Source organism: Microcaecilia unicolor, chromosome 1 (genome assembly GCF_901765095.1).
Source record: "Microcaecilia unicolor chromosome 1, aMicUni1.1, whole genome shotgun sequence".
Classification (NCBI taxonomy): Eukaryota; Metazoa; Chordata; class Amphibia; order Gymnophiona; family Siphonopidae; genus Microcaecilia; species Microcaecilia unicolor.
Genome location: NC_044031.1, coordinates 566,635,795 through 566,660,466, shown reverse-complemented (window position 1 = coordinate 566,660,466; position 24,672 = coordinate 566,635,795). Strand labels below are relative to the sequence as shown.

Below are 24,672 nucleotides of genomic sequence, written 5' to 3'. Positions count from 1 at the left end.
CGAATATGAGTCTGGCAGCTGTGTTTTTTTTTTTTTATAATAAGTTTATTAAATCATAACAATACAACACAGAAAATGCAACAGAACAGAACAAAACACACAATATGGTACAAAGTGCTGAGTTCTAACCCTAAAATTAGTCCTTATTGGATAGAAAAAGGTCTAAAGACTTCCATTTGCAGATAGCTGATTTGTGTCCAGACAGGGAGAGTACTGCAGATTGCTCATATTTTTTATAAAGCAGAATCCAATTCCACCACACCACCATATTCACATGGGAATTATCCTTCCAGTGCGAAATGACCAGTTTCAGCACAACTGAAACCAAAAAGTCATACAATAACTTATCATTGTCCGTGTAGAGAAATGATATACAAACAGATTTCCATATCACATATTTAGGTAAAAAAGATTTTTTGGAAACCAATTTTTCCCAAACATCTGACCAAAATGTTACAAGAGGTGGACATTCCAACAGTAGGTGTGTGAGAGTTTTGTTTTTACAGGACCAACTCAAATCACAACTAGAGGACCCAGACAGTTTACTCTTTCTAGGAGTCCAGAGGGCCCTGTGATACATGAAGAAGAGGGATTGATTTATTGCAGCCGACAATGATGCCCGGGGGCCGGTCGACCAAAGACGCGACCACTGGACATCCGACAATGCATCATTTAAATCCAATTCCCACACATGTTGCGTGGCAGCACTGGACCTCAAGGCTTTGTAAAACAATGAGGCCGCATGCTGCTGCTGGCACTGAATGTCGATAAAACCAGAAAGAATGGTCTGCTGGGATACCCCATTTAGTGCCCACTAACAGCACTTCCCCTTTCTTTCCCAACTGTTGTACATCTGCAACCAGATCTTTATCAAGCTGCTCCGATTGTGTTGGAGGTCTGTAGTCAACACCCATGTGGATAGAGGTTAAATCTTCTCTTTTCAAGGCAATCCATATTACTTCTTCCTTTCCCCAGATCCACTGCATTTCAGTTCCTTTAATATTGTTTCTGTCATACAAGCTACTCTTCCACCTTTTCAACCATCTCTATCCTTCCTAAATAGATTATAACCCAGTATGTTTGTGTCCCATTCATGGGAATCATTGAACCATGTCTCCGTGATAGCGACAATATCTAAATCTGTCTCTATCATCAGGGCTTGCAGATCATGAACTTTGTTGCTTATACTGCAAGCATTTATGGTCAAGCAGAAAGAACTCAATACCTTGGTTTAATGAAGAACTGAAGAAACTAAAAACACAAGTTAGAAGGTTATAATGAACATGGAACAAAAAAAAGATGACTCCACACTCAATGCTTGGAAACAACTACAAAGAAAATACAAATACACCATCAGAGAAACCAAAAGATCATATGACAAAACTAATATTGGACCAGACTACAAGGACACACATAAACTTTTCCAACTTGTGAGTAAACTATTAGATACCACTCCAGTTACTACAAACAGCCAGGGCTTTTTTTGAGGGGGTACTGAGTACCGGCACCTTTTCCATTGTCTGCTAAAATTGACCCATGGACCCCAAGTTTTAATGAAAGAGCTCAGGCTCTACACATCAATTTTGCCTTGTCATAGATTCTGTGACCATTTGCAGGGGGCTTGACTATTGTGGGGTGGGTCCCTCAGTGATCACCCTACCCCTGAAGGGTGGCCCAGCATTTGAGTACCGGCACCTTTTTCGCTAGACATCCCATCAGCAGATAATCTTGCAAAATATTTTAAAGAGAAAATAGCAAAGTTACAACTCACGTTAACAGCTACTACTAACGACTACTTAAAATTCCTCGATTGTCTAGACCCAACTCCCGGCGAACATCCAGCTGATCGAACCTGGACTAATTTCAACATACTCTTGGACGATACCATTTCTCAATCAATCAAAAGGCTCACCAAATCTCAATGCAAACTAGACATATGCCCTAATAACCTTATAAAACTTGCACCTCAACAATTTACACAGGACCTCACAATGCATCTGAACTATATGCTACAAAATGGACTCTTCCCAAAAGATAAAGGAAACATCCTACTCACCCCTACACCTAAGGACTCAAAGAAAAAGACTAATGACTTAACCAACTATCGCCCAGTAGCATCTATCCCTCTGGTAACCAAATTAATGGAAAGCATGGTGACCAAACTCACCAATTACTTAAATAAATTCTCAATTCTTCATGAATCACAACCAGGATTTCGGGCTAATCACAGCACCGAAACAGTTCTAACTACTCTACTCACCAAATTTAAACAAATAATTGCAACAGGAAACAACATACTTCTACTAGAATTCGACATGTCCAGTGCATTCGACATGGTTAGCCACAAAATATTACTAAACATCCTAGAATACTTCGGAGTTGGAGGTAACATGCTCAACTGGTTCAGAGGATTTTTAACCACAAGAGCATACCAAGTGAAATCTAATTCGAGTATGTCAACGCCATGGACACCTGAATGCGGTTTGCCCCAAGGATCTCCACTCTCACCGACCCTCTTTAACCTAATGATGACACCCCTGGCTAAATCGCTATCCAATCAAGGCCTTAACCCTTACATATACGCAGATGATGTCACGATTTACATTCCATTCAAACATGACCTAAAGGAAATCACTAATGTCATCAACCACAGCTTCTATATCATACACTTGTGGGTGGATGCATTTCAATTAAAACTTAATGCAGAAAAAACACAAAGAGGGGCATAATCGAACAAAAATGTCTATCTCCATGGGCGTTTATCTCCGAGAACGGGTCCGTGAAGGGGCGGACCGAACCGTATTTTCAAAAAACATAGACGTCCAATATTCGACAATTTGTGAGCTGGGCGTTTTTGCTTTTCAGCGATAATGGAAAATGAAAGCGCCCGGCTCAAAAACGAATACATCCAAGGCATTTGTTCGTGGGAGGGGCCAGGATTTGTAGTGCACTAGTCCCCCTCACATGCCAGGACACCAACCGGGCACCCTAGGGGGCACTTTTACAAAAACAAAAAAAAAGGTAAAAGAGCTCCCAGGTGCATAGCACCCTTCCCTTGTGTGTTGAGCCCCCCAAATCCCCCTCAAAACCCACTGCCCACAAGTCTACACCATTACTATAGCCCTAAGAGGTGAAGGGGGGCACCTACATGTGGGTACAGTGGGTTTTGGGGGGGTTGGACGACTAAGCATTAAGCAGCACAATTGTAATGGGTAGGGGGGGATGGGCCTGGGTCCACCTGCCTGAAGTCCACTGCACCTCCTAACAACTGCTCCAGGGACCTGCATACTGCTGCCAGGTATGACATTTGAGGGTGAAAATAAAAAGTTGTGAAACATCATTTTTTGTGGTGGGAGGGGGTTAGTGACCACTGGGGGAGTCAGGGGAGGTCATCCCCGATTCCCTCTGGTGGTAATCTGGTCATTTAGGGCACTTTTTGGGGCCTTATTCGTAAAAAAACAGGGTCCAGGAAAAGTGCCCTAAATTCTAGCTACAAACGCATACTTTTTTTCCATTATCAGCGAAAGGCGCCCATCTCTGTTCGGGTGATAACCATGCCCCAGTCCCACCTTCACCACGCCTCCGACATGCCCCCGTCAACTTTGTACGGTTCCGCGATGGAGTGCAGTTGAAAGCGTCCAAGTTTGGCATTCGATTATACCGTGCTATTCGTTTTTGTGCGATAAATGTCCATCTCCCGATTTAGGTCGGAACTTAGGCGTTTTTCTCGTTCGATTATAAGCAGGAAAGTCTCATACTAACATCTCAATATAACACAAGTAAATTCACCACTATAACCACACCAAACTTCTCCCTTCCCATGTCAGACACCCTGCAAATTCTTGGGTTTTGGGGGTGTTTGGAGGGCTCAACACTTAGCACCACAAATGTAACAGGTAGGGGGGAATGGGCCTGTGTCTGCCTGCCTGAAGTGCACTGCACCCACTAAAACTGCTCCAGGGACCTGCATACTGTTGTCATAGAGATGGGTATGACATTTGAGGCTGGCATAGAGGCTGGCAAAAACATTTTAAAGTTTTTTAGGGTGGGAAGGGGTTGGTGACCACTGGGGGAGTAAGGAGAGGTCATCCCCGATTCCCTCCGGTGGTCATCTAGTCAGTTTGGGCACCTTTTCACGGCTTGGTCGCAAGAAAAAATGGACCAACTAAAGTTGGCTAAGTGCTCGTCATGGACTCTCTTCTTTTTTCCATTTTCGGATGAGGACGCCCATCTCTTAATCACCTCCCAGTCCTGCCTTCGCTACGGTGCCGACATGCCCCCGTGAACTTTGGTCATCCCCGCGATGGAAAGCAGTTGAGGACGCCCAAAATCGGCTTTTGATTATGCCGATTTGGTTGACCCTGAGAGAAGGATGCCCATCTCCCAATTTGTGTCGGAAGATGGGCGCCCTTCTCTTTTGAAAATAAGCCTGAATATGAAACAAAGTCCAGGTTTTGCTAGAAATCTAACTTTTTTCCTTTAAACCAAATAATCCCAATAATTATTGCAGTTTCTTTAATCCCACTGTGTAGGATCCCAATAAATATTATGCTTTCTTCAATCTAATCTCTAATTATAAATTAGACCAGTTGAAGATTAAAGCTAGGTTCTTTATTTCGGCCTAGCAATGGAAAATAAACCTTGCAGAGCCTGTATCCAGAAAGTTGAGAAATTAAGAATGAATTTTTATAAAACACTTAGCAATATTATGGTTCAGGTTTAATCATTTCTATAGTGCTAATAGATGTAGGCAGTGCTGTACACATTATATGCAGGTACTTTCTCTGTCCTTAGAGGACTTACAATCTAGTGCTATACACATTACATACATGTACTTTCTTTGTACCTAGAAGATTTACAATCTAAGTTGTTTTGTTTTAAATCTGGGGCAATGAAGGGTTAAGTGACTTGGCCAAGATCACAAGGTGCTGCAGTATAAATTTAACCCAGGTTGCCAGGATCAAAGCCTGCTCCACTACATTAGACTACAGCACATGGAATGCTTCAATCAGTCCCTATGCAGAAACCAGCCTCCCTTCTCCACCTCCCAGTCAGTCAGCCAAATCCTTTATCAAAACGTTCTCTAGGAGGGGCAAGGAATGACACAGTTTGAGAAATCAAATTTAGTTTGATACAACAATTGTAAGACTAAAACTGATTTTTTTAACCTAGAAATGACAATAGAAAATAATCCTGGCAGGGCTAATCCACAGTTTAGTAGCCAAATTTAGAATACTACAGCAAGAGTTAGCAGGGTGAAAGACAAGAAACAGTTTGAAAAGCCTATCTTCTTTACTAATCAGAGCATTTTTGAAAGCGAGAGAAAAATATTTTTTTTTCTTTGTCTTTTTTAGGGGGGTCTGGGTTTGAAGACAGAGAAGTACACCACAATACATATTCCCAAAACAAATTAATTAAGCAATAAGCAATAAAGTCTAGAAAACAGATATATCAGGTAGCTAAACCTGTAGCCAGAAAGTTGAGAAATTAAGAATAAAATATCATTAAACACTTAGCAGTATTATGGTTCAGATCCAGCACATAGAATGCTTCAAGCAGCATGCCTTTTACATAAATTGCTAGCACCATGTCATAAAAGGTTGTCCAATGGTCTACGGGTTCAAAATTGCAACTTAGACCCTAGATGTAGTCTTGAGGTCCTACCACTGTTTTAAAGATGATAAATAAGGATGCCAAATTGAACCCTTCATCCCAATGTAACAGTAGTGACTGGAGATTACTCCTGTTCTTCCTCAATAGATGCTGGAGGTGGAATCAAGGAGTGGGTAAGTCACGCCTGATGAGGGTATCAGGGGATATTGAACTGTTCAGGAGGAGCAAACTTGGGGGGTTATCAGGGCTATCTTAATAATAAAAGTCTACAAAAGAGAAGTCTCTCTCCTCATATCATACATAAGTACATAAGTAATGCCATACTGGGAAAAGACCAAGGGTCCATCGAGCCCAGCATCCTGTCCACGACAGCGGCCAATCCAGGCCAAGGGCACCTGGCAAGCTTCCCAAACGTACAAACATTCTATACATGTTATTCCTGGAATTTTGGATTTTTCCAAGTCCGTTTAGTAGCGGTTTATGGACTTGTCCTTTAGGAAACCGTCCAACCCCTTTTTAAACTCTGCTAAGCTAACCGCCTTCACCACTTTCTCCGGCAATGAATTCCAGAGTTTAATTACACGTTGGGTGAAGAAAAATTTTCTCCGATTTGTTTTAAATTTACTACACTGTAGTTTCATCGCATGCCCCCTAGTCCTAGTATTTTTGGAAAGCGTGAACAGAAGCTTCACATCCACCTGTTCCACTCCACTCATTATTTTATATACCTCTATCATGTCTCCCCTCAGCCGTCTCTTCTCCAAGCTTGTAACATCTTTGCAGTAAGAAAGTCCATTTATCATAAAAGTCTATGATAGACATAATATAACATGTATAATATACAGCAATTTGACATGTTTAGCATCCTTGAGGTGGTCACCCCTGCATCATTTGTCCCCACTGCATCCATGTTGTCTGTTGAAAATGGGCACATTCCCATGTCATCTAGGCTGAGGGTCCCCCCCCCCCCCAAGAGTTTGTCTAGCACAACTTTGTAAACCCAGAGATTATTATTATTATTAGCATTTGTATAGCGCTACCAGACGCACGCAGCGCTGAACATCTGACACAGAGAGACAATCCCTGCTCAATAGAGCTTACAATCTAAAAATACAGACAGACAAGACAATTAAGGGTGAGGGAAGTACTGGGTGAGAAGGAACAAGGGGAGGGCAATTGAGCAGAGGCTAGGAGCCAAAAGCAGTGGTGAAAAGGTGGGTTTTCAGCCTAGATTTGAAAACAGATAGAGATGGAGCTAGACATACCTGTACAGGCTCAGGAAGTCTATTCCAGGCATAAGGTGCCGCGAGGGAAAAGGAGCGTAGCCTGGAGTTAGCAGTGGAGGAGAAGGGGGACGACAAGAGAGATTTGTCCAGTGAGTGGAGTTCACAGGGAGGAATGTAGGGAGGGATGAGAGTGGAGAGGTGGTAATGGGGGGCAGCAGAATGGATGCATTTAAAGGTCAGTATGAGAAGTTTGAACTGTATCAAATGAATATCCAGATATCCAAATAATGAATTCTAACCCCATGAGCACCCTGGTCCATCTTTGGTCTACAAATAAATACCAGTATACTATGAAATGATAGATTGTCTCTAGTGACTTGAAAATAGATCATTTAATATGAGTACATGAGTCAGTGATGCAATTTTGTATTCTCATAGATCTAGCAGCCAAAAATCAATATTTCTCTCAATGCATTGAACAGGCTACCAATTCAACCAAATACCTGTTCAGCATAGTAAACAGCCTACTACAACCCCCACATCAGAACCAGCCTGCCCAGTCAAAACTGAACTGCAATGATTTTGTTGTATACTTTGTCAAAAGTCTCAATCAGGATTTATTCAGTCTCAGTTTCCTGTCAGTTAACCAGGAGCACTCAAATTTGCCGCTTACTCACACAGATATATAGGATTCTTTTAACCCAATAACAGAGGTGGGCCTTGACAAAATCCTAAGAGGCCTTTGACCCCTGCCCATCAAAGATAGTGCAGCAGACATGCAAGGACCTCCTTGAAGGGGCTACAAGAATTGTGAACTTCTCTCTTTTCTAATGGGCAACTATCAACAGCATTAAAAAGGGCTGTGGTTGTAAAGAAGAATAACCTTGACAAGGACAAACCTGACTGTTAATGGCCAAGATCTAACATCCCTTTTCTAGGAAAACGTATAGAACAAACCATCTGTGTTGAACTCAGTAACTGGCTAGAAGAGAGAAACTGGCTAGATCCATGTCAATCTGGATTCAGACCCAGTTATGGAATGAAAATGGCTGTCATATCCCTACCAGATAATCATCACAGAAAGCAAGACAGGGGATTTGCCTCAGTGTTAGTACTGCTAGATTTCTCAGCAGCTGTTGACAATGTGGACCACGATATCATGCTAGCACAACTGGTAGATGCAGGTATCGGTGGCACAGTATATGCTTGGTTAAGATCCTATCAAATAGACAACCATCCATACCATTTGGTGACATCTCATCGTCTCTATGAGCACTGACCTGTGGGGTACCACACGGATTAGTATCATCGCCTATTATGTTCAATATCTACCTCAAGCCATTAGCTGAGCTGATTCAGTTGATGGACCTTCAATTCTACATCTACGCAAATGACATGCAGCTACTCATACTGACTGAACCAGTCTTACCTATAGCCATGAATAAATTGTTTAACATCACTTCAAGAATGGGCTAAAAAGAACAAACTTTGCTTGAAACTAAATAAAACTAAGCTCCTGTGGGTCCCTAGCACAAGTGGGCACATACCACACATCAAAGTCTCTTTTGGGAGATACAAACACCCCATAAATTACAAGTCAGAAACCTTGGGGTACAGCTAGACTCAACAATTACACTGATCTTCCAAAACCTAGCCACCTTCAAGAGCTGCATCTCTCCACACATTAAAATGACAAGTCTTCCATGATAACATCAAGTTTGGATGTCTGCAATGCACTCTATTCTGGTTTGACTACTTCAGCTTTAGTTGTTACAAAATGCTTCAGCAAGACGGATAAAAGGTTATAAGTGATGTGACCACATCACACTATTTCTGCAAAATCTTCACTGGTTACTAGTACATTACAGGGTTAAATTTAAGCGAGTATCCCCTATACTCTGGAATGCACTCCCTAAAAGACTTCACTAAATGTAAGACTATCTCTTCTTCAGAAAGCAGGTGAAAACTTGGTTCTTATACTGTATCAGGACTTGCTTATCCACTCATCCTAGCTGAAATTATATTTGTGTACCTTTATGATTTCAGCTGCAACTTTCTTTAAATTAGTTTCCTTATTTTCTAACTCCTATTACGCTGTTTTATTTGTCGATGTGTTCCATCTTTGCTTACAACCTATACTGTCTATTCAAATGTTTTATTGCATATTGAGTTGACAATTTAAGTAGTGGATTATGCTATACTATATATTGTTATTTGAATATTATTTCTCCTGTAATTGTCTATTCTCTGAGGACAAGCAGGCTGCTTGTTCTCATGATTGGGTCGTCGTCCGCGACGGCCCAGGAGACCAGCAATCCCTAAGAAAACAAAAAAACTTCTAGAACGCATTGGCGCACGGGCAGAGCAAACCGTGCATTCGCAAACAGCTTCCCGCTCGCGGCACGAGCGTGCCCTCAGTTATTTTTATCTGCGTCTTGAGTGACACGTTTCTTCGCTGTCAGGCGATCTATTTTTGCGACGGTGCAACAACTGGCCGGAACTGTATTTTCAAAAAAGATGGCCGGCCATCTTTGTTTTCGATAATACGGTGTGGGCCGGAGAAATGCCTTGGATTTCGCCGGCTTTGAGATCGCCAGTTTTGTTTTTCCGCGATAATGGAAAAAAACTGCTGGCGATCTCAAACCCAACGAAATCCAAGGCATTTGGCCGTGGGAGGAGCCAGCATTTGTAGTGCAATGGTCCCCCTCATATGCCAGGACACCAACCGGTCACCCTAGGGGGCACTTCAAACATCTTTTATAAACAACCAAATTAGCTTCCCAGTGCATAGCACCCTTCCCTTGTGTGCTGAGTCCCCAAAATCCCCCCCAAAACCCACTGCCCACAAGTGTGCACCATTACCCTAGCCCTAAGGGCTGAAGGGGGGCACCTACATGTGGGTACAGTGGGTTTTGAGGGGTTTGAGAGGGCTCAACATTACCCACCACAAGTGGAAAAGGTAGGGGGGGCCTGGCTCTGCCTTTCTGCAGTCCACTGCAACCAACAACAACTGTTCCAGGGACCTGCATACTGCTGTCAGGGTGCTGGGTTTGACATTTGAGGCTGGCATACAGGCTGGCAAAAAAAGTTTGTATTATAATAATTTTAGTGTGGGAGGGGTTTGGCGACCACTAGGGGAGTAAGGGGAGGTCATCCCCCATTCCCTCCGGTGGTCATCTGGTCAGTTGGGGCACCTTTTTGAGGCTTGGTCGTGAAAATAAAAGGACCAAGTAAACCCGGCGAAATACTGCTTATTGTCGGGTTTTATTTTTCCATTATCCGCAAAAGCCGGCCATCTGGTAGCCACGCCCAAGCCTGCCCATGTCCTGCCTTCGCTTCGCCACCAACACGCCCCTTTGAACTTTCGCCGGCGAGGCGAAGGGAAAGCGGCGAAGCTATCACAAATGTAGCTTTCGATTATACGCTTTTTGCCGCTTTTGCAAAATTGCCGGCCATATCCCGATTTGTGTCAGGAAATAGCCGGTGATTACTTTCGATTATAAGCTGGATAGTGACATAGTAGATGACGGCAGAAAAAGACCTGCACGGTCCATCCAGTCTTCCCAACAAGACAAACTCATATGTGTATACCTTACCTTGATTTGTACCTGCCTTATTCAGGGCACAGACCGTACAAGTCTGCACAGCAGTACTTCCTGCCTCCCAACCACCAGTCCCGCCTCCCATCACCGGCTCTGGCACAGACCGTATAAGTCTGCCGTCCACTATCCTCGCCTCCCAACCACCAACCCCTCTTCCCCCCACCTCCTCCGCCACCCAATTTTGGCTAAGCTTCTGAGGATCCATTCCTTCTGCACAGGATTCCTTTATGCATATCCCACGCATGTTTGAATTCCGTTACCGTTTTCATCTCCACCACCTCCCGCGGGAGGGCATTCCAAGCATCCACCACCCTCTCCGTGAAAAATACTTCCTGACATCTTTCTTGAGTCTGCCCCCCTTCAATCTCATTTTATGTCCTCTCGTTCTACCGCCTTCCCATCTCCGGAAAAGATTTGTTTGCGGAATAATACCTTTCAAATATTTGAATGACTGTATCATATCACCCCTGTTCCTCCTTTCCTCCAGGGTATACATGTTCAGGTCAGCAAGTCTCTCTTCATACGTCTTGGAACGCAAATCCTGTACCATTCTTGTAGCTTTTCTTTGCACCGCTTCCATTTTTTAAACATCCTTCGCAAGGTATGGCCTCCAAAACTGAACACAATACTCCAGGTGGGGCCTCACCAACGACTTGTACAGGGGCATCAACACTTCCTTTCTTCTGCTGATCACACCTCTCTCTATACAGCCTAGCAACCTTCTCGCTACGGCCACCGCCTTGTCACACTGTTTCGTCGCCTTCAGATCTTCGGATACTATCACCCCAAGATCCCTCTCCCCCTCAGTACATTCGTCTAGCGTTTACCGCTCCCCATTTTTCTTCTGCGTTTTTGTATTTTATTACAAGTATTTAAAAAAAACGTTTTTCCCTTATTTTATACACTTAAGTTTCCTTCTTTTGTCATCGTGGCTGGCTTTTAGGCTGCTCAGACAGGTTTTCTTTTCCTTTTTTGTGCCTTTTTAATTGGCATGATCGAGTCCTTTAATTTTGCAGCTGCCGTTTTTCTGTCCATGTCATCGAGGACTCCCAGCAGCTTCAAGCGCTATACTCGCTGCAACCAGACCATCTCGGGTACCGACACCCACGCGTGGTATCTCCAGTGCCTTGGGCCCGACCATTTGCCAGCTGCTTGTAAGCTGTGCTTTTTAATGAAAAAGCGGACCCAAGTGTCTCGGGAGGCTCAACAAGAAAAACGTTTTGCTGATCGGTCCGGTCCTTCGACATCGGCATCTTTATCGGTACCGAGGTCAGCGGCATTGATGTCAATGTTGAGGGAAGCATCGACTTCGAGAACGCAGGTAATTCTGCCAAACGACCACATCGCGCTGGGAGCAGCGAGGTATCGAGTGGGTTTCCACCTGTCTCAAGGCCTACTGCTATGCAGGCCCCCCAGGACCGACCTTCATCGGACCCGGCCCTGAGAAGGCATGAGGATTCCACGTCCTTCTCTTCGGTACTGAGGAGTCTCGATGACGGGCATCGAGCGAAGGCTAAGAAGCACCGTCATCGTTCTCCTTCCATGCGCAGTACCGAGAGCTCCAGGGAGCCGAGGGATTCGGCACCTGAGAAGCGTCGGCACCGGGAGGACCGCTCACCCTCTATACAGGAGGTGCCGATTCGTCGGTCTTCTGGCAGCTTGCTACCGGCTCTTGAGCCCCCCCATCAGATTCTGCCACAGGCTCCTGCACCAGCCCCGCAGCCTTTTCCGATGGAGACTCTCGACGAGCGCATCAGGGACCTTCTTCCAGAGCTTCTGGAGAGATTGCTGCGCCAGTCTGCTTTGGTTCCAGGTGTGCTTGCGCCGTCTGCATCGACTGTGGAAGCGGCATATGGGCCTTCGCCTGTGGTGAGGTCCCGTCCTCGGTGTCACTTGCGGCATCGGTGTCGGCCGCCACCCAGATCGATTCTCCCTCGACGTTGGCGGAGGAAGCTTCGCCTCAGTCCAGGCAGGGGTTGACTTCTCTACATCCCCCTCGAGGTCGTCGCTCCTCGACGTTGAGACAGGCTCGGGTTGCTCTTAGAAAGCTTTTGTCCGATACCGATGATGAGTGCTCGTGGGAGGAAGAGGAAGATCCCAGATACTTTTCTGAAGAAGAGTCTTATGGGGTCCCCTCTGATCCTACTCCGCCAATTGAAAGAAGGATGTCTCCCCCTGAGAGTCTTTTTCCTCCTTTGCTCGGTAAATGTCTAAGGATATTCCCTTCCCTATGGAGGTTGTGGATGAGCCGAGGGCTGAGATGCTCAATGTCTTGGACTATCCTTCTCCACCCATAGATGTTGCAACGGCCCCCTTGCATAACACACTCAGGGAAGTTCTTATGCAAAACTGGTCGTTCCCTCTATCTAATCCAGTGGTCCCCAAAAAAGTTGAGTCCCAGTACAGAGTCCATGGAGAGCCAGTAATGGTGAAGGCCCAATTACCTCACGATTCCATGGTGGTGGACTCTGCTCTCAGAAGAGCCAAGTGTACTAGAGACTATGCCTTGGCGCCCCCAGGCAGAGAATCTAGGACCTTGGATTCTTTTGGGAGAAAGACGTATCAGGCTGCTATGCTCGCAGCTAAGATCCAAATATACCAGCTCTACACGAGCATCCACTTGCAGAACTCAGTGAGGCAACTGTCCTGTTTGGTCGAAGCACTTCTTCCGGAGCTCGCCGAACCTTTTCACCAGATGGTCAGGCAGCAGAAGGCGTGTCGCAAATTCCTGGCCAGGGGTACTTACGACACTTTTGATGTGGCATCCTGAGTAGCCGCTCAAGGTATAGTGATGCGCAGACTCTCATGGCTGCGTGTCTCTGACCTCATAAGACCCAGCAGCAAATGGTGGATGTTCCTTGCCGTGGGGATAATCTTTTTGGTGAAAAAGTAGAGGACATGTTCGATCAGATCAAGAAGCATCATGATGCTATGGATTCTCTCTCCCACCAGGCATCTTCTGCTACCGCCTCCTCATCTAGGACGTTTTTTGGAGGGAGGAAGAGGTATTCTCAGAGGACAGCAGGCTGATTGTTCTCACAAACCCACCCTCCCCCCCTTTGTAGTTATTCTAATTCTCTCTTTTGCTTTTATTAAACTGAGGAGGGTACACTTGCGCCACAGGCGGGAAGCCGTTCGCGCAGGCGCTGCTCGTTCTGCCCGTGTGCCGGTGCGTTCTAGAAGTTTTTTGTTTTCTTAGGGATTTGCCGGTCTCCTGGTCCGTCGCGGACGATGATCCAATCGTGAGAACAATCAGCCTGCTGTCCTCGGAGAATACCTGCTACAGGTATGTATCCACACTATGTTTGAATTATTCTTGCTGTACACCACCTTGGTGAATTTTTTTAAAAAGACATCCGATCTGACGAAGAAGGGCAACCTTCGAAAGCTAATCAAGAAATGTATTAAGTTATGTCCAATAAAAAAGGTATCATCTTATTTTCTTTTCCATGTTTTATTTTGTTTGATTTCTAGTGATAACTTTAAAAAGACAGTAAGCAAATCCTAATAAGTAAAATAAAACAGAGTGTGTGTGAGAGGTTATAGTTATACTGCCTTGCCAGAACTGCAAAACACACTCTTTCAGTAGGGATACCATGCTTTGGTCAACAATTAATGGCTCTTCCTACCTTATATGTGCAGTACAACTAAAACTGGAAACATCGCCAGGAAAGTGATATTTCTTGTTCTTCAACATCTAGACCAGGTGTCCACACACATTGCCCCTTGAAAATAATACCAAATCCTATCCCAACAAAGGAATCAGTAAATGAATAAGCTGTGTTATTGTATGCTGGGCTATTAGGCCACAAGGCTATACAGTTAAACAACTATAAGAGCACTTCCTGAATATCTAGGTCATCATCCTTGATTGCGCTTGCCATCCTGGTGAAGTGGTGATACTTCAGCAACCAAGTTTTGTCCAGCGGTAGGTACCTTATACTGTGAATACCTCACCCATATGTCATCATTATTTTTTATTTATTTTAGTTACATTTGTACCCCGCGCTTTCCCACTCATGGCAGGCTCAATACGGCTTACAGATACTTATTTGTACCTGGGGCAATGGAGGGTTAAGTGACTTGGCCAGAGTCACAAGGAGCTGTGCCTGAAGTGGGAATTGAACTCAGTTCCTCAGTTCCCCAGGACCAGAGTCCACCACCCTAACCATTAGGCCACTACAGAGTTATGAATCTGCAAGCAAAGTTATTGTCCTTATAAATGATTGATCTACATCTCCACCCCTGAAATCTCAACCTCGATCCAGGACAAAATCTCAGCCTGCTTGTCCGACATTGCTGCTTGGATGTCTCAACGCCTTCTAAAGCTCAACATGACCAAACTGAACTTCTCATTTTCCCCCTAAACCTACCTCCCCTCTTCCCCCTTTCTCTATCTCTGTTAATGGCTCTCACATCCTCCCTGTCTCCTCGGCTCGTAACCTTGCAGTCATCTTTGATTCCTCTCTCTCCTTCTCTGCACATATTCAACAGATTGCCAAAGCATGTTATTTCTTTATCTACAATATTAGCAAAATTTGCCCCTTCCTTTCTGAATACGCTGCCAGAAGCCTTATTCACACCCTTGTCAGCTCTCGCTTGGACTATTGCAATTTACTTCTCAGTGGTCTTCCGCTCAGCCATTTCTCTCCTCTCCAATCTGTCCAAAATTCTGTGGCACGACTTATTTTCCGCCAGAATCGTTATGCCCACACTAGCCCACTCCTCAAGTCACTTCACTGGCTCCCTGTCTGCTTCCGCATTCAGTTTAAACTTCTCATACTGACCTTTAAATGCATCCACTCTGCAGCCCCCCATTACCTCTCCACTCTCATCTCTCCCTACATTCCTCCCCGTGAACTCCATTCACTGGACAAATCTCTCTTGTCGTCCCCTTCTCCTCCACTGCTAACTCCAGGCTTCGCTCCTTTTCTCTCGCGGCACCTTATGCCTGGAATAGACTTCCTGGACCTATACGTCTAGCTCCATCTCTACCTATTTTCAAATCTATGCTGAAAACCCACCTTTTCACTGCTGCTTTTTAGCCACTACTCAATTGCCCTCCCCTTGTCCCTTCCTTCCTTCTCACCCATTACTTCCCTCACCCGTAACTGTCTTATCTGTCTGTATTATTTAGATTGTAAGCTCTTTTGAGCAGGGACTGTCTCTTTGTATCAGGTGTTCAGCGCTGCGTGCGTCTGGTAGTGCTATACAAATGCTAATAATAATAATAATTGATACTGACACAAGTTTGCCTTATTGGTATGCCTAATGCTTCTGAATGCTTTGTTTAAATTCAGTTAATTTAATTTCACCAGGTATTTTGTGGCTGTCTGGACATGTGAAAGCTTACATCTAATGTTCCCAAAAAGATTAGAAAGTGGAACGTTCTCTCATATGATGGGATGGGAGATGCCTAAGATCTCTGTAACCTTTTGGAATATTATTAAATGTGTTGTTGTTGGATTTGTTTTTGTTTTTTTTCATTTTACTGCATTTGTACTGACAAAATTAATGTAATTGTTTCAAAAGGTGCACATAATATGGAACAGCCCAAGGGAACAAATGTGTAAAAAAAAAAAAAAGTAAACTGGACTTTGCAATAGTTCCAGCTATGTTTATATATGTGATGCTGTGAGGTTCAGTTCTTGACTCTAGCTTGCACTCTTGCAGATGGCTGATGAGGTTGTGCCAGCATATAACTGCAGAAGCTATGGGCTAGCTAAGAATGCCAAGATCTATACCTCTAAGTAAGAAGACTTTGGTTGTAACAGATGGACTAGTTGAGAGTGGGTGACAAATGGAGAAAAACACAGGCTCATGGTACATTAGAAGTCAGGGTTGAGCTGGAAGCCAAAAATGAGACAGAGAAAACTGGTAAACAAAAGAGCTGATCCTGAATTAAACATTAATAACTTCATACCTATGAGAAAAAGAGTGATGCTCACAAAAATTGGGAATTAATCATACATACATATTGATATCTGATTGGTGCATGTGATATGCTTAGCATATACTAACAAATGCATTCACAAAATGCATGCACAAATATGAAGCACATCCAAAATCTACTAAGTTCCCCCAAACTGGCACAAAAACAGAGTTTCTAAAACTAGCATAAATAATGTGAAAAGTGCACTGTGAAGGACAAGTCTATAGAAGAACGCCTATCTGGAGCCTATCATATACAGTAAATAAAAGTAGGTGCCTAATTTCCTTTATAGAATACTATATATGTGTATAATTTAGGCACAACCAATTACTCCTACTGTAGAGCTGGTGCAAATACTTGCATCTAAATTGCTAAGAAACATATGTAAATTATAGTATTCTGTAATTTAAGTGCTTTAGTTTATGCCCCACCTATGCTTCACTCAGATCACCAGAGCACATGTGTGCATGTTTACAAAATAGTGCTTTGCTGGTATGCTAGTCATTTACATGCATTATCCCCCAGATTCAATATAGGGTGCCAAACTTTTGGCTTACTTCCAAGATGCATGGAGTGGAGGAGTGGCCTAGTGGTTAGATACTACTACTACTTATCATTTCTATAGCACTACTAGACGTACGCAGCGCTGTGCACTTGAATATAAAGAGACAGTCCCTGCTCGACAGAGCTTACAATCTAATTAGGACAGACAAACAGGACAAATAAGATATAAATAAGAGATAGATCACCGATCTTAACATACAGAGGTGGCTGATTCAAATCCTACTGCCGCTTTTTTTGACCTTGGGCAAGTCACTTAACCCTCCATTGTCTCAGGTACAAACTTAGATTGTGACACCTCCAAGAACAGGGAAATACCCAGTGTACCTAAATGTAACTCACCTTGAGCTACTACTGAAAAAGGTGTGAGCAAAATAAAAAATCCAAATTAACAAAAAATATGTGCAAATAAATTGGAAAATGAGCTTGTGAAGAACTGAGTGGTATAGCAGCAGACTTCCCAAGGAACACTCCCTCACTGAAATTAGAGCAAAGCTACCTTACAGCAGGTGGTGTTAGCCCACTGAGTCAGAGGGGCAGGGCTCAAGCAGGTAGGTGGTTAAATGCTCTGAGGAAGAGTAGTTCAGGGGGGCCCCAAGGCAAGAGATTTCTAGGAGCAAGTTCCGGTATTTCCAGGAGGAACAATGTGAGAGAAGGTATCCTTGGCTGGGCTATAGTATCTGGGGGAGGCTCAAGCTTATATCTCCAGAATCTATGTGGGAAAGACAATTAAGGTAGGAAGTAATTACTTTGAAGACTCACGTGTTGTGTGTCCAGGCTGAAGTCAACCCTGTGCTGGGTTATGTTTGGAATGGTAGAAGTGTGTTTGGGGTGTGACCAGAAGCCAATCCTAGTAAGACTGCTTTCTTAGGGTTCAACAAGAATACTGATAGCACTGCACTAAGATGTGACACAACAGGCTTTTGTATATTAGAACACAGTAATAAAGAATTGTTCTGCTTGTCTGTGAGTCTTGTTACCACAGAGTTCTGGAACCATCAATAATTGGGTGCTAACAGCCAATTATTGATGCTAATTGGCACTCATTAAAATGAATGTACACATCCACATGTGCATTATTCTATAAGGCACGATGCCTAACTCCCATTGCTCATATCTCAAAAGGGGGCATGGCGTTGGACATGTTGGGACATTCCTAAAAGCTGCGCACAGATTTATGGAATACTGTCTAACCATGCTTAACTTGAGCGCCGGCATTTGCACCAGCATTTACACCAGGTTTCAGCAGGTGTAAGTCCAGCGCCCAGACGTTAGTCTTGGGATCTGCACTCAACAGTATTCTATATTAGGGACACACCCTTTTATCTCCCAACTGTCATCCGCAAGTCATTCTATTGCTCATGCTAGGAAGGCTTGATGCTCCCTTCAATTGTATCTGCCTCCTCCCAATAACCTGCTCAAACTCATTGGCAGTTTTTTTAAAAAATTATATTTCAAATTGAATGATTAATTTGTCATTTTTCCCATTTAGCCTACTGTATTCTTGAAATATTCAAATATATCTACATTTCAGAACAAGATCATTGTGGTGGCTACTGTTGTGTGTGCTTATGACATCTACAATTCAAATGAAACAACATAAGCAAGAGTAGAAACCAGAACCTTATTTTTTAAAAGGGCTTATACTAACATAAAGTTACACTGTAATCATTCTTTGTCTATCAGGTTGACTGCATATTGAAATACTGTATAAAGGTTTAAAACATAATAATTTGATTGCTCAATAATGTAATTGCTTCCAAAAGCCTTAAAACAACAGTTTCAGCAGGTTATAAGAGAACACAGAATTCTCTTTACCAAAAAGTTCTTTTTGTTTACTAAAAACCAAGTTTTGGGCCTAATTATATGGGCTTGGTGATGATTTTGGTTTGGGTTCTGTGGATGTTGCAAGCCTCCGCTGCCACTTGGTCATAGGCACTGTGCGCTATAAGCTGAGTGGGACTCCTCCAACTGCATTGCTGCCAGTAGGGAGTGGTTCTTCAATATTATGTTTGCAATCACTAGAGACAGGCAGGTTCCCTGGAGTCCTGCAGAGTTTGCCTGTCCCTCACTCTTGAAAATGTGATAGTGAAACAGAATCCCTCACTGGCAGCAGTGGCGTAGGAAGGGGGGGGGGGGCGGTGGGGCAGTCCGCCTTGGGTGCACACTGCTGGGGGGGTGTCGGCTCCGCTGGTTCCCTGCTCCCTCTGCCCCACAACAGGTTACTTCCTGTTCCGAGGCAGAGAGAGCAGGGAACCAGCAGAGCCGACGCAGCTCCCAGCAACGTGCAGTCGGGGCGGATTGGATCTTCCGGCCGTCCCTTGCCGCTTTCCGATGTAAGTACGTGCTCCGGGGGGAATGCGCTCCAGAGGGGGGAGGGTGCGCTGTGCTGCACCCGGGGGGGGGGGGGTGCGCAGCGGCGACCCACCCCGGGTGTCAGCTGCCCTTGCTACGGCACTGACTGGCAGGACTGTAGAGGACTCCTGCTCAGCTTAGTGGGAACAGTTGTCACAGGGTACAATTGCTATATCATAGGCAAATCCCCCCTCACCTTCAGTCCCTACACTGGTTGCCAGTGGAATACAGGTAAAGTTTAAGGTGTTGATGCTCATGTTTCAGGTGGTGCTTGAGGAGAGCTCTATACACTTGAAGGGTTTGCAGAGTAAAAAAACTAGTAACCATTGAATCCATTCAAAAGTGAGAGTAGCTTCATCTTGAGCCCAGGCTTTTTCTGTGTATGGCCCTCTTCAGCGGAACACACATTCCTTGGGTCTTAGGGAAGAGAAGGATGTTCCACATGAAGGTGAAGGCTTTGCTTTTCTGTGATGCATATGGATAGGCTATAATGGATCAAACAATATTTTTTATATAGCATGAGTTTGTGTTTGTGCGTATTGTTTTTGAAATTGTGTATTGTATCATTGTATGCTTTTATACTTTGCCTGGTGCGGGGAATTTCCCCCAGATTGGCTGAATTCAAATCTTTATAAATAAGTAATGGATTTATTGAAGGGTCTTCCCTGTTTTGATTCTGCAACAGCAGATATTATCAAATATATGATATTCTATAATCTAAATTACTGTAGAGAAAACAACTGGATACAGGACTTTCCTCTATCAGAATGCTTTATGTGTCAGTATTGTGGTAAAAAAAGATCTGGTAACAAAGATCAAGTAGTCATTTCATAAGAGGAGTGTGAACAGTGGAGTGCCGCAGAGATCGGTAGTGGGGCCGATAATATTTAACATATTTATAAATGATATGGAAATTGGAACGAGTGAGGTGATTAAATTTCCAGACGATATAAAATTATTCAAGGTTCTTAAAACACGTGCAAACTGTGAAATATTGCAGGAAGACCTTAAGAAATTGGAAGACTGTGCATCCAAATGGCAGATGAAATTTAATGTGGACAAATGCAAGGTGATGCACATTGGAAAGAATAATCCAAATTATAGTTACCTGATGCTAGGGTCCACCTTGGGGGTCAGCATTCAAGAAAAAGATCTAGGTGTCTTTGTAGATAATATGCTGAAATCTGCTCAGTGTGTAGCGGCGGCCAAAAAAGCAAACAGGATGCTAGGAATCATTAAGAAAGGGATGGTGAATAAGACCAAACATACTAAAATGCCTGTGTATCACCCCATGTCACGACCGCACTTTAAGTACTGCATTCAGTTCTGGTCGCCATACTCAAAAAAAGATATAACAGAATTAGAAAAGGTTCAAAGAAGAGCAACCAAAATGATAAAGGGAATGGAACTCATCTCGTATGAGGAAAGGCTAAAGAAGAGGTTAGAGCTCTTCAGCTTGGAAAAGAGACAGCTGAGGGAAGATATGATTGAGGTCTACAAAATCTTGAGTGGTGTAGAACGAGTTGAAGTAAATCAATTTTTTACTCATGCCAAAAGTACAAAGACTAGGGGACACTCCAGGATGTTACATGGAAATACTTAAACAAATAGGAGGAAGTTTTTTTTTTTCATGCAATGAATAGTTAAGCTCTGGAACTCTTTACTGAAGGATGTGGTAACAGCGGCTAGCGTATCTGGGTTAAAAAAAGGTTTGGACAAGTTCCTGGAGGAAAAGTCCATAGTTTGCTATTGTGATAGACATGAGGAGGCAGCTTCTTGCCCCAGGATTGGTAGCTTGGAATTTTACTAATAATTGGGATTCTGCCAGGTACTTGTGACCTAGCTTGGCCACTGTTTGGAAACGGGATACTGGGCTAGGTGGACAATTTGTCTGACCCAGTATGGCTGCTTTTATGTTTATTAAGAAGAGACATATTATTCCTCAAAGTTCTTCCTCAATTGTACCCTAAATAAGCTAAAATGATAAAACATAGCGATATATGTTCTAACATGTATTAATGTGAGGCTACCAAGCTACAGAAGCCAATGTAACCAAAAATAGGCAAAAAAGTCCTCTCCTGTTATAGCCAAAACCACTTCTGTAGTAGAATATAAAATCAAAACAACAAAGAAGAGGGGTGGACCTTAGAGCTAAATGCTACAACCCGAATTATATAAGTTCAATGGGAAGCTACAGCTAAACACTAACATAGGCCACACCCAACCTCCCAATGGTGGCAAAAAAAAACCTCTGCTCCTAAAAAATAATGCAGAAAGTAAAAAGTCACCAAGAAATAAAAACACTTCTTTAAGTTGAATTCTCTGGCAAATAAGGTATAAAAAATCAACATATATTAATTCAAAAATTGGCAAGAAGAGTCACCCCTCCCCCCCCAACAAAGCCACAGTCAAGCTTCTATAAATGTTTCCTAATGTTGGCTTTTAAAGGGCACTGTAAGCAAATACACCCCCTAATTCTATAAAAGTTGCTAAAAATTGTGCATGTAAATGTAGGCGCACACTCAATTTAATTGAATAATGAGCTAATTAGCACTAGTTTGCTTTTTAACAAGCAATTATTGGCACTAATGAGATTTAATTGGTTCATATGTGCAAAAATTTAGGTGTAAGTTCATAAAGGGAGTGCAGGAATGGGAGGGTCAAGGGCAGAATGGGGGTGTTTCTAACATTTACAAGCATTTGTTATAGAATAAGGGGGGATACACACCTTATATAAATGCATTTATTTACACCATGTTTCAGTCGGTGAAAATGACCATGCCTAATGTTAGAAGCGATTCCTGGGCATAAGCACTATTCTATAAACCGTGCCTAACTTTAAGTGTGACTTATAGAATAGCACTTTTTCAACACTGTATATAGAATTCACCCTACGATGTGCTTAGTAAATTAAAATTATCGTGACAGGCATCCTTTCATACATAAGAAATTAGTTGAATGATAAGACTGAAGCTGTAATCATTTCAAGACTTATTTTGATGGAGAATGTTTATCATTCCAGAGTTACTGACATATACTACCATGTTACGATGTGCTAACACCTTTGATATGCATTATTAGTAACTAGGTCCCATTGCACAAAATGGTATCCATGGTAAAATAATACAGATTAATGGCTTTTAGCATGTGCTAATGAGGTAAAACACATTTGTAACTCTAGCTGTGTATATTTATTTTACAATGAGAAATCTTCTTAATGATTAATGGCACTGAATTGCAAACTGAACAACACCAACAAGCCATATTTACAAGTGTGAGTTGCTTTATCTTAGATTAATCTATATTTCAAAACTCATTTACTCTGCCACAAATTAGTTTGAAATGTTTTCCATTTTTTTTTCATTTTAACTTAAAACACATTTGAATTAATGTTCAAGATTTGAACAGAATGCATTAGAATCTAATTTGGGAGAAAATCAAATGAGGACTGAATTGTTCTATTGTTTGATTAAGTGTAGCCTGTGTGTACACATTGAGAGAAGATGAAAACCTTATTATTTTTAATATACTATTTAGCATTATGATTGTGTTCCTTTCAATGGAACACATAGCTCTATTTTCATGTTAATTTTTCCATTGCTAGAGAATAGGAATATCCTTTTGAAAATAAACGCTTTTAAAAATGTTTTTTAAATTTTTCTGCAAACCAGGTCCATGGAGATTTTTTTCTTCTTTAATTACAGATCAGAACGCTATGAATTGCATAAACAATGTTCTCCATAGTTCCTAAACTACTCTTCTCTCTCATTCCTTATTTTCCTCATACAGTATACACAGACACACACTCACATACACATTTTTGCTTCAGGATAAAGAACAGATAAAATTTTGTACCCTATGCATTTCGTGCAATAGATCTTTACATTATTTGATCCATAAAAATACAAGAAAAGCTCTACTGATGTGCCCTAAAATTAGTTATTACACTGACAAAATGCTTTTGTTATGCAACACATTAAGATGTATTTTGACATTCTTTTTTACCTGCAGCTGAATGTGGAGCATCTGTAACAAGTAATGAAGGAATTTTGTTGTCTCCAAAATACCCACTGAACTACGAGAATAATCATGAATGCATTTATAGCATTCAAGTTCAAGCTGGAAAAGGAATCAATATTTCAGCCAGAACATTTCACTTAGCGCAAGGAGATGTGCTTAAGGTAAGTTATTGAGCACTTTGTTTTTGGTAAATGAGATTTACCTTTAAATTGAATTGCTTTTATGTCATTTTGTATTCTGGCTATTGAACTCTGTAACATATAAATGTGAAGAAACCAGGGGGTCTTTTACAAAGCCGCCGCACTAGTGTTTTTAGCTCGCAGTAAAAATCAGCTGGCGGTAAACGCTGAGATACCCATTATATTCCTATGGGCGTCTCAGCGTTTACCGCCAGCTGATTTTTACTGCGAGGTAAAAATGCTAGCATGGCTTTTATCTGCTTGGAACACTACCTGTGTTTGCCACAGTGCACTGAGTCCCAGAGTTGGACAGTCTTGATATTTTGCCGCCCCTAAGACCAAAAGAGTTGCACTACTGGTGTGTTTTCAATGCTGCATCTCTCCAGTCCTGAGACTGTTGGACATACCTTGTGTTAAAAGATGAATGGCTGCATACCAAGGAGGTAGAAATTAAAAAAAACAAAACCAAGAAAAAAACAGAAACATAATCTATAACATTCTTGAAAAATTAACATTCAAAACACACCAATAAACAATAAATCCTGCTCAGGTAAAGCTAGTTAAAAATTAGTTGGAAAAGTGGACTTCAAACCAAAAGCCTACTAACATTGTCAAAGCCTTGCAAATTTAGGTTTCATCAATCCATCCTTTCATGTTTTCAGATTTTGCATATCAACTTACAATGTCATTATACACTGGTGATAAGATCAGCATTTGCATCATCACCTCATTATATCTTCTATTTTGAAAAAAACGTAAAAAAACTACTGTTTAAAAGTATTTTTCTATGTAATTTATTAATTACATGTAATTAATGTAAGCTGTTATCTTCAATGTTATATGTAATATTTTATCTTGTATATTTATTTATTTATGCATTCTTGTATCCCACTGTTACCCCAAAACAAGTTTTGGTTCAAGCTGGCTTACAATTTATATTTTGGTGGAGTTACAATAGTGTTGTGCAATGTTGGAAGGGCATCTATAGTTCGTGAGGTTATTCATAGAGTTTTTGAAGAGATAGATTTGAAGTGGAAAAGGTAGTGGTAGCTTCTGTGTTCAATTGTAGAGTTTTGGTGATATTTATTCATATAGTTTTTGAAGAGGTAGGTTTGAAAGAAAGGCACCAATTTCAAGCATCTACTGTCATAGCCAACTTTTTACCGCAGCTTAGTAAAAGGGCC

At 42.4% G+C, this 24,672-nt stretch overlaps 1 protein-coding gene across 1 annotated transcript in view; it reads left to right on the top strand.

The window, feature by feature from the left end:
• CSMD3 (CUB and Sushi multiple domains 3) overlaps nt 1-24,672 on the top strand; it is a 2,043,988-nt gene that overhangs the window by 1,160,247 nt on the left and 859,069 nt on the right. Inside the window, exon 23 of the mRNA XM_030189879.1 lies at nt 23,301-23,470. Within this exon, the coding sequence (XP_030045739.1) occupies nt 23,301-23,470 (170 nt within the window). The remainder of the gene's footprint in view (nt 1-23,300; nt 23,471-24,672) is intronic.